Raw genomic sequence first — 10,472 nt, 5'->3', positions numbered from 1 at the left:
GAGATGTAAGAAAATTAAACTTAAACAAAGGATAAAAAAATAGATTTGGGACTAACTTAGCTTGAAACCAACTGCGCTACTCACAATCTTTTTCTTTGAAGCATGATATATATAGTAATAATTTCATTAGCTGAGGCCCTAGTAGCCCTCAATCCCCATAGTGACTTCGCCACTGGCTTCTCTAATCCTTGTGTAATGTTGATTCCACTGTATTCTGATGTGCCAGCAACAAGAATAATATCTCCATGTTCTAATTTCTCTTCCCACATTCCTTTCATTCTTTCATTATTGAACAATTGGTTTTGTTGGCTTTGGTTTAATTTAAACTAGTTAATTGGTTTTGAGATTTTTTCAATCAGGATTTTTGAACTGCTTTAATATTCTATCATGCTTTGGACAGTGACCAATCCCGGAGATCGACATTATTGTTAAATTAGAGAATATGAGAGGGATAATTGTATTTCATTGCTAGATGATTTCTTAACTACTCATGTTCCCCTAGTAGATAAGTAAGTGTCTATGCTCTATCGAATCTTTAGAGAATCCCCATCCGTGCTCTTAGCTAGGAGTACGGAAGTGGGCCCGGACCCACTTTTACTCCTTATCCTTAGCTAAGAGCACGACACCCACATCCGTGCTCTTAGCTAAGGACAAGCTCAAGGGTCCCACCATTCTATTATTCAATTTAAATAAAAACATTTCCACAATATTAAAATGCATTAAAAATTTAAAATTACATAATTAAAATCCTAAAAAATAAAAATTACATAACTAAAATCTTAAAAAATAAAAATACATAATTAAAATCCTAGAAAATAAAAAAATACATAATTAAAATCCTACAACCGCGATTGCCGGAGGGGTGATCATCGGAGCCGGACATTATGTAGTGTGGTGGGAATTTAGATGAGAGAATATGAGAAAAAAAATGAGAGAATGTAGATGATAGAATAGATGAGAGTGTGATTTTTTTTGTGTTGAAGGAAGGGTATTTATAGATGAAAATGTGAATTTTGAGGAAAAAAAATTAAAAAATAAATTAAAAGTGAGTAGAAAACGAATATAATTTTTTGGGAAGTGGGAAAATATTTTTTTTATTTAAAAATATTTTTTTAAATAAATTTCGAATTTAAAAAAAAAATAAAAATAAAAATCGAATTTAGCTAAGAGCAGCGCCGTGCAACTGGCACGGACGGACGAGCTGCAGCGGCGGACGGACGCCGCCTGCTCAGCGGCACGGACCGACGGACAGCTCTAAGAGCACCGCTGCGGATGCTCTTAAAAAATGCTCTCTACATGCATAACTGCATTACCAAGAATTTAGATATTGTGCAGGGAGGTGAAGAGAATGTGTTTATTTACAGTGGAAAATCTTAAATAAGGTTGCATTGTAGTAGTAATAACTAAATAATTAAGTTTCTGCAAATTCAACGAGCTAAATTAGTCGATTTATGAAAGAAAAAAAAAAGCAAGTAGACTAGTACACATATAGTCAAATAAAAAAAAAAAAAATAATCCCTCTCACAAACATAGCAGACATATATACAGTATTTAGACTTTAATATCAAAGCTCCAAAACCTCTACCAATGGCGAAATCGGCGTTGGTGGACCCGGTATACTCGTCGGCAATTACGCTACTGATTATAGTCATGACTTGCGTGGAGCTCTGTGACGCCGTCGCCGTCGTAGACGTCTACCGCCTCGTCCAGTACGATCTGGCTGGCGTGCCGTTTGGATCCAGACTAGCCGCCCTCAATCACCACGCCGCATCTTCTCTCTTCTCCTCATCCTCACCAGCTTCCGATCTCTCCCGCACCGTCCTAATACTCCCCCTCCGCGATTTGAATCTCACTTTCATCAGAGGTCGCTAATTCCTTCATTTCCTGCTTTCTACTTGTTTTTTACTCGATGCTCCAAGTTATGGAATTCAGAGCTTTTGTTATCGGTGAAGTTATGCGCGTTGCTGTTTTGGATACTTAAGTTGACTGAATACTTGAACAATCAAGAGGGAAAGGCTAGGCGTTATTTATGAATAAATTCGTGTTTCAGTTGAATTCATTTTTTTGTTTTCTGACTTTACTAAATCTACTTCAATTCTTCAATTCCTAAAAGACAGTGTGCTTTAGTATTGGTTGTGATAAGCTCACCAACAATTTATATCATATTACCTATTCCTTTGTTGGTACCATATCATTGCAGAATATATAGAGGAGAAGAAGAAGCCATTAGGTGGTTTATTGCTTCTACTCCCCCAGGTTTTCAATCCACAGAACATAGATAGCGAGGATGAAGCAGGTTATGATTCTTCGGCAGGCATCAACAAAGTGTTGCTTGAACTTGAACGGTTGCTTATACATGCAAACATCCCTGTGAGTGAAATAGATTATTCCCTTGATAAGCTATGCTAAGCTATAAAAAACTGATATTTAATGTACTTATGAACCCTGTGTTTATATGAGAAGGCGACGGACATTGTCTATCTTGTGCTTACTTTCTGGCTAACATGTTCATAGCTTATTTGTTATTTGATTCTACAATTGGACAAGTTAATTTCTATTTTTCAGCAATTAACTGTTAGTGTTCGTTACCGGATTATAATTTTCCCACTTTTCAGTATCCTGTGTACTTTGGTTTTGAGGATGACCATGTCAATGCTGTCCTAGCTGATGTCAAGAAGAATGATGCTACTGGTCAGCTGGCGACTGCCACAACTGGCGGGTTAGTGGATATATTTGTTTGGGATTCATTTTCAACTAATCAATTTGTAGCTGATTCCATCATAAACATGTTTCAGATACAAGCTTGTTGTTGCTGTTCCTGAACCTAAGAAAATTGTGTCTCCAACTATATCAAATATTCAGGTTCTAGTTTTCCTTCTATTTTCTATTGTGATATCTAGGATATGTGAATTTGGTGGCTAGTTCAATGTGTCTTTGAGCTCTACATCTATGAATTGATTAGCATATACACTAGGGAACCCTAACTTAACCAAAACCATGATCAAGGGTAAAGTGTTGGCTATCATTTATATGTCATTCCGCACTTTCATGTGGAACTGATATGGGACTCATATCAATCCCACCATCCATCTTTTGAACCGGATGGCACGCATTGGGTGGATAACCCAAAGTAAGGCCCACCATTCATTTGTTTCCCCTTGGGCTCACATCTTCAATGGCAACCCCCCGTGGTCACACCTTCGGGTAGGATTTCACATCATTCCATCCAATATTACATACCAAAATGGAGAACTCATGCCAAAAGACTAGCATATCAGGAGAGAGTGTTCATTTGGTCTATAAACCCTACATTTGTTCTCTTGCACAAGCGCTGTGGGATATTACTGGAGTCTGTAACAGATTTCAACTTATTTGTAAGCTTTATTCATGTTTTCAGGGTTGGCTGCCAGGATTGAGAGCTGAGGGAGATTCAACTCAACTTCCTACCATAGCTGTAGTGGCATCATATGATACATTCGGGGCTGCACCAGTAAATCTCTTTCCTACTTACATCTAATTATTGTTGGCCTGGCATCTTATTACGCATCTCAATGCTAACAGGGATTATCTGTGGGAAGTGACAGCAATGGAAGTGGTGTTGTGGCACTCCTAGAAATAGCTAGATTGTTCTCAATTTTATATTCAAATCCTAAGACAAGAGGAAGGTATAATTTACTCTTTGTTCTGACATCTGGAGGACCCTATAACTACAATGGGACTCATAAGGTGCTTATTCTTCAAAGGACTTATACACTTGGATCATTGTTATATATTCTGACATCTTACCTCTGTTATAGTGGCTTCATAGTTTGGATCAACGCTTGCGTGAGACTATTGATTATTCCATTTGCTTGAATAGCATTGGTTCAATCCGCGATGAGTTATATATCCATGTGTCCAAGCCTCCAGAGAATGCCTACATTAAACAAATCTTTGAGGTAAATCCCTAAGAAAAAGACAGGATTGTCTTCAGACAGCTGTTTATTCCTCAAGTGCTTCCTGCAGTGTTTACAAATGGACTGTTGCAGGGTTTCTCTAGTGTGTCTAAAGAACTTGGGCTTAAAGTTGGGCTGAAGCACAAGAAGATTAATATTTCTAATCCTCGGGTAGGTAACATTAGATCCAAAATGTGAGATTTTGAATCTGCTTACTTCTTGTCCTTTGTTGCACTATAGAATTTCATAAATGGTGTAGTTCCTCACCATTTCTAAGGTACTATAAATGTTATAAGACTGTTATATGTGCATTATATTTTTACTAGTGTTTAATTTATTAGGACAATGATCTAAAAATTAGTTTATAGTAGTATTTTAAGATAAAGTATGATTCTTCTTTTTGTCATGGCTGCTTGAGGATTCCTGAAATTGTGGTATGGCCGTTCATATCACTTGCGCCTTTAGAACTCTTATGTTTTTTGGTATAGTGGGTCTATATTAGTTATTCTGTGCTATCTTATGAGTTAAACTGATATGTTTTAGTGAGCAGTATTACACTAGAGGCTCGTTTTCATCTGTAAAAGACGAAATATTTCTCTGATATGTTTCATTGTTTTACTCTATTCATCAAGTTTTGAGGTTTTATATGCTCAAGATGTATATGACTCTAGGTTGCATGGGAGCATGAACAATTTTCGAGACTGAGAGTAACTGCAGCAACACTGTCTGAGCTTTCTGTCGCACCTGATTTTTTAGAAAGTGCTGGAAGTCTGTCAGATAGCAGGTTGTAACTCGAGGAATGAGACTCACTTATTTTTCTTTTGAATTTGAAACTCTTTTCTTTCTTATATGAATCATTCTTTAGTCAACCCTTGTCACCTCTGCAGGCAATTTGTTGATGAAGATTCAATAACCAGAAGTGCAAAATTAGTTGCTGAAACTCTTGCTGTAAGACCTCAGAGCCAGTTTTTTCTTAAATTTCATTTTAACATGGAGGTGATTATATTATATTATTAGTTTTCTAACAAAAGTTTCTCTCATAAACAGAGGCATATTTATGGCCAAGAGGGGAAAAACATTGATATATTTGCAGATGATAGTAGCTTATCTGTAAATCCTTCTTATATACGTTCATGGTTACAATTCTTGTCAACAACACCTCGAGTGGCTCCGTTTCTTTCCAAGAATGATCCTCTTATCATGGCACTGAAAAAGGTATCTCTATCTAATCTAATTTAAGTCCAATCCTTGTCAAATACTATACAGGAGCTGTTTTTTCTGTTATTCCTGTACTATCTGGAATGAGATTCATATTGACGAGGTATTCAGGCCTTGTGATGAGCTAATGTTTCTAATCAGATTTGTTTCAATAGGTAATCAGAACTAGTGGTATATAGTTCTTCTACTTCAAAGAGCAGTTCATTGTTACATTGTTCCTTCCCAGATTGTAGTTTGTACTTTGTTGGTAGTGTCCTTTGTAATTGGAAATGATCTCACGTGATCAATATTTTGAGATTTTCCCACTTTTAACTGGTCAAAATTTTCACTGATAGGAACTGGAAGATCACACTGCTGATGTGAGAGTGCAACATGAAGTACTTGATGGGATGTTTACTTTTTATGACTCAACAAGCGGCAGATTACACATCTATCAGGTCCAAACCTAAAATTCTGAAATCTGATTTGATCTGCCGGCCAGTTTGGAAATTTGTTCTCTAGATTCTTTTTCTTCTATTCTCTTTAGGCTATGTCATCAATCCTAGATTGATTGTTAATGCCAGCAAAAGAACATTTGTTGCCATCTCTGTGTCCCTAATTTGATATAAGACCATTGTATTTTACCTTGCGTAGAAATTAATCCTTCAGTGAAATCAACACAGACCCTAACCACTCTCCTCGTTGCAGGTCGCAAGTGTGACATTTGACTTACTTCTGCTTCTGGTTCTCGGGTCTTACCTTATTACTCTATTCAGTTTTTTGGTTATAACTACAAGGGTAGGCCACCCTCTTCATTCTCCACCCAAATTTTATGAAATCTTTATAGTGGAAGACATCTGATACAAAAAGGACTCAAATCTGACATGAATTTAACAATGATAAGAAATGAGGATTCTGTGTCTTAAATTTGGAATCTTGATTTGATTTTATATATTTCCACAGGGTCTAGATGATCTGATAAGCCTATTTCGTCGGCCCACCTCCCGCAGAGTCAAGACAGCCTAACTCTCAGAGCACTTGGTTAGATTCATTAATGCGGCATCATATAGATCTTGGATGGGAGCTGCAGTGCTCAATCCCATGGTTGGCATTTTGGGTCAATTCAGCCCTCCCTCGTACCCTAAAGGGGATAGACTAATGTAGAAAAAATTTTGTTTAAAGCATCATACTTAACAGAGCTCACCACGTAATTGTATGCTGAGTATTTTGTTTAGACTAGTTTGATGTTGATGGAGCTGACAATTTTCCTGCTTATTCTTCTTTTCAGAATTTTTAAGTGAATTTACTTTAACCCATTACAAGCACCAAATTATCTGTGTCTTACAAATATTCCAGTTTTATGGCTTCAACTCAACATAGGCGAAATTGATTTCTGGTGCTAAGAAAGGTAATAACCATAATGTGAAAAATGAAACAATATACTATTGAGGAAGTGACGAAATATAAATCAACTATGAGTTAATGCAAACTCTATACAAGGATTGCATAGGAACATTTATGGTTCGTAGAAAACTACATAATGAACAATGACTTGTACAATTTCCACCTAATGAGGATTAAGGCAGGATATGGAAACTTGACCAGCAACCTCTGATGACTTATCACGATTGTTGGTTTGCACTAAGCATTGCTCGGTAAACCATGTCGATGAATTGATTGTCCTGCGAGTAAAATTATAAGACCATGAGCATAAGAATAATACCAATGTTATTTTTATAACAATGCAAAAATCACATATTTTGATGCACAGTTTAAGATTTTACGAATTGTAATACATACCTGAACAAGCAATTGAAGTGCATCCCGAACTTTTTCTCTGCTGATAGGTGGCCCATAATTTGGTGTAGGAGCAGTTGGAGTGAGTGATGGTGGGGGTGTTGGTGGCGGAAATGGCTGAAGTAATGGTGCACCATATGGTCTCTGTAGATTTCCTGGAGTATTTAATGGAGGTGCAGTTGGAATTGCTGATGATACGGGTGGTAAAGCCAGTCCAGCAGAGGAAGGAGGAGGCCCAAAAAAAGTCGATGGTTTCACAAGATCAGCTGAACGCTGTGCTGTGGTACGTTCTGTGTTTTCAAGAATGGACATTTTAGGGGTAGAAGCAGATAAATTAGATGGTGGTTGAGCAGTTGTCAAAGTTGGCAGAGAAACAATCTGTGGATGGGATGCAGGAATAACAGTTGCAGAGGGGTTGAAAGGTTGTCCAGACATTGTTGTATTTGGAGCAGCTCCTATGTTCAAAGCATTCTGCAAATTTATAATTTCCACATTCAAATTTATCCCAATATGTTTCACAACATGAATAATTTCAATAGCCATTGGATAAGCAATTACTAATACAGAAACAAATAAATAATTAGAGCATTAGTCTCTACATTAAATGCAGACTTAACTCTATTTTCATATCATATCACTGCAGAGTGATTCTTGATCCTAAGTTAGGTTGACCAAAGAAAGCACAATAATCTAAAGGGAAATTGGAAATCCCAGCAGCAATGTATTTCACCTTTCCCTAACTCAGCTACACCACATCGATAAGTTTATGGATACTAACAAAAGGAAAATCTGTATAAAATGCTTACTCATCAAGTCTAACCTTCTACGTAATACTTAAAAGTCAAAACTCAGCAAACATCATGAATTTAAAAGGACAAAAAAACGTACACTGAAGAAGTTCATAAAAGAAGGATCATCAGAAACCTCTGTTGCATTAGCAATGGAAGATGTTGGCTCTAGGGGACCATCCATTACTGCCAGTGTTGGAACTGCTTCTAGTTCTTCAAATTCACTGAGAAGATAAAAAAGTAGAATTAAGGAGGGATTTTCAGCATAGAAATCCACTGTATTTGTTAGTTGAAATTAATAAGCTAAACCTAACAGCATGATTGATTGTTGTGAGATGAGACTATGAGAGCTGTCTGACTGATCATGATGTAGCCAAGGTATAACTCAAATCTCACAATATCAACTTAGTGAATTCACGTCAATGAGAATTAAATAGATACAAACTAGAATTACCTTTTCACAGAAGATACTTTGGACTTTGTAGGCACCTTAGAATATGCATTAAGTATCCTAGAAAAAGGAAACAGGGCATTAACATGATGAAGCAGACATAGATAAGAAAAAGAAGTATCAAGCCTACTCTATAAATGATTACAAAAGATCTCAAGAGCACTGGACGGTCTGAAAAGGGAAAGATGTGAAGGAAAGGTTAATTAGTTTTTACAAGTATACAACTAAGCTTTAGGAATGTCCATTTGATGCATGCTTTGTTTTATTATCAAATCTAAACGATGGAAAGGTCATCCTAAGCACTGGGCAACATGAGCCCAGATAACTTTGTAGTTTTTCCTGACAAAACACAACGCAGCAACACTACAATGTATTTCTCATGCAAATGAATAAACAAAATGCAAACCTTCCACAGTAAAGAGCCAACAAAATTTGAAAAGACATCTTCCAATAAGATGTTCCTAAATCAATACCTCGTCTAATACTTTCTCATTTTGTCCATGTAAATTACTTAACTATCCAAACAACTGTAGGCAGAATAAAAGCTATTGTTTCAATACCATTAAGAAAGTACACGCATGAACGCATGAGACTTAGTGCCACTGAACTCCAAGTTAGTGATGAGGCATTATCACAAGACAATTCATAATCACCATACAACTACAAACAAACAATTAGACTGATTTCCAAGACAACCACATAGCACCCCCGGTAATATAAGCAATTAAGTATATAACCTGATTAAACCTTTACAAATTAGCACCTTGACCACACTCTGATGGACCTACACACTAACAGGTGCAAACAAAAATAATAGTAAAAATATTTGACCCCACACCTGCTAAATAGATTTGCAACCTCTTCACATTCCCGGGCATTGTAAAACCATATCCCATTAACTTCTTGCGAAGCATTTCGGTATAAGAGATATGGAACCTGGACTTCATACTCAAAATCTCCCAAGAGATTCTCCACCAAATTATCTGCTTGAAACAGCAAATACATTATACATGCCTTAAATATCCAAAGACAGTAATGACATGCTCAAAACAATTGCATATTTTATTAAAGATTATTTAGAAGAACTGTATAGGGCCAGTGAATCTCCCATTTACTTATGCCTAGCATGAAATTGAGAGCTCTTATAAAGAAAAACCAAACGGTCATGCCAAGAGATTAGGGTCTATATTCATAGTAGTCCAATTTATTATTCATTCAAAAAGTTGGCAATATCTAAGCATACAAATCTAAAAGCAAGATTAAAGATAATTTTGGAAGAGTGGAACCCAAAAACCCCCCATCAGTACCCCAAGTAATTAAACAGAACGAAAGGAAATGAGTGACTAACCAGTATTTCGGCGGTTCATTACTATAAACTGGAACCTTGGCTGGGTATTCCTGAACAAAGAAAAACCTCAGATATCAGATCACGCAGAAATAAATTCACAAAATTCCCCAGCCAACATCGAAAAGAGGAGTAAAGCAATGAAAGCCTGACCTTTTGACGACAAAAAGCGAGCCTTCCACATCCTTTCGACTCTGCCAACCAATATCCAGAATCAACAAAATTAACAACACAAAACCCCTAAACTGAATTGCCGGTGGAGTGATGTGTTACCCATTGGCTAGTGTCGATGTTGAATTCGTAGAAGGTGACGTGGGCAGCGGTGATGAGAATCTCCTCAACGAATGGATCGATCCGCTGCAGCACCGTGAGATTGAGGACTTTGGTGGTCTTCTCGTCGAGATTGGGCATCAATTTCCCGTTCTGCGACATCGTTTCAGGCTCTATCTCACTCCTCACCGTCTGTAGAGAGAGAGCCCCCAAATAAAATCAATTTTAAGCACAGCACAAAATAGTTTATCTCAACTCGCCGCGAGCCCTCCGGCTTTGCTTTAATTATGTCGGGCTAGGGGCATATTTGTTATTCCTCACATCGTTCATTCCTCTGTAAATCCTAGTTTTGTGGTGTTGAATTAATTTTATACAAATTGTGAGTGATAAATTAGGGCATATTAATTTTAGAGTGAATTACATTTTTAGGCTCTATATTTTCAGCGACAAACATTTGCGGTCCCTATACTTACAAAATATTATTTGTGGTCTCCATACTATACCAATTGCTCGTTTCAGGTGCTTTTTCACTTTTTGACCAAATTTTAGGACAAAACACCCCCAAAAGTCTAAAGAACATTTTTGTACACTCACCTCCAAAAATAGGTACTTATTTTGATATTTATGTTAATTTAGATACTTTAACTGTGATTTACATTTTATTCAAATATTTTTTGTTTGGATTGGTT

At 36.8% G+C, this 10,472-nt stretch overlaps 2 protein-coding genes across 3 annotated transcripts; one reads left to right on the top strand and one right to left on the bottom strand.

The window, feature by feature from the left end:
• Positions 1-1,539: 1,539 nt before the first annotated feature.
• Positions 1,540-6,407, top strand: LOC125221328 (uncharacterized). The gene is made up of 14 exons (XM_048123449.2): positions 1,540-1,864; positions 2,201-2,370; positions 2,616-2,719; positions 2,796-2,862; positions 3,398-3,490; positions 3,562-3,726; positions 3,798-3,938; positions 4,029-4,106; positions 4,607-4,719; positions 4,823-4,883; positions 4,983-5,150; positions 5,489-5,590; positions 5,841-5,930; positions 6,096-6,407. The coding sequence occupies exons 1-14, from the start codon at positions 1,588-1,590 to the stop codon at positions 6,156-6,158; spliced, it is 1,692 nt and encodes a 563-aa protein (XP_047979406.2). The 5' UTR covers positions 1,540-1,587; the 3' UTR covers positions 6,159-6,407.
• A 148-nt stretch (positions 6,408-6,555) lies between these two features.
• On the bottom strand, positions 6,556-10,044 carry LOC125221329 (mRNA-decapping enzyme-like protein). 2 transcript variants are annotated; one of them, XM_048123451.2, is made up of 8 exons: positions 9,787-10,044; positions 9,667-9,707; positions 9,517-9,566; positions 9,007-9,151; positions 8,172-8,228; positions 7,854-7,941; positions 6,933-7,400; positions 6,556-6,814 (listed from the first exon to the last, which is right to left on the bottom strand). In XM_048123451.2, the coding sequence occupies exons 1-8, from the start codon at positions 9,943-9,945 to the stop codon at positions 6,755-6,757; spliced, it is 1,068 nt and encodes a 355-aa protein (XP_047979408.1). In that variant the 5' UTR covers positions 9,946-10,044; the 3' UTR covers positions 6,556-6,754. The 2 variants fall into 2 exon arrangements, with proteins under 2 accessions (XP_047979408.1, XP_047979407.1); XM_048123450.2 differs by having other exon boundaries at positions 7,818-7,941; positions 9,787-10,042.
• Positions 10,045-10,472: the final 428 nt, after the last annotated feature.

The sequence above is a fragment of the Salvia hispanica genome, chromosome 1 (assembly GCF_029641045.1).
Source record: "Salvia hispanica isolate PSC_SH4W2 chromosome 1, Shi_PSC_v1, whole genome shotgun sequence".
NCBI lineage: Eukaryota > Viridiplantae > Streptophyta > Magnoliopsida > Lamiales > Lamiaceae > Salvia > Salvia hispanica.
This window is presented reverse-complemented; position numbering and strand designations above follow the sequence as displayed.

What these genes read in the sequence shown, in the direction of transcription:
- LOC125221328 (XM_048123449.2), top strand. Translation starts at nt 1,588, where the DNA reads ATGGCGAAATCGGCGTTGGTGGACCCGGTATACTCGTCGGCAATTACG. An exon ending in ACATTAAACAAATCTTTGAG is followed by an intron (nt 3,939 to 4,028) that starts GTAAATCCCTAA and finishes GGACTGTTGCAG; the next exon opens with GGTTTCTCTAGTGTGTCTAA. An exon ending in TTATCATGGCACTGAAAAAG is followed by an intron (nt 5,151 to 5,488) that starts GTATCTCTATCT and finishes TTTCACTGATAG; the next exon opens with GAACTGGAAGATCACACTGC.
- LOC125221329 (XM_048123450.2), bottom strand. Translation starts at nt 9,945, where the DNA reads ATGTCGCAGAACGGGAAATTGATGCCCAATCTCGACGAGAAGACCACC. An exon ending in ACATCGACACTAGCCAATGG is followed by an intron (nt 9,708 to 9,786) that starts GTAACACATCAC and finishes ATTGGTTGGCAG; the next exon opens with AGTCGAAAGGATGTGGAAGG. An exon ending in AAAGTATCTTCTGTGAAAAG is followed by an intron (nt 7,942 to 8,171) that starts GTAATTCTAGTT and finishes TTATCTTCTCAG; the next exon opens with TGAATTTGAAGAACTAGAAG.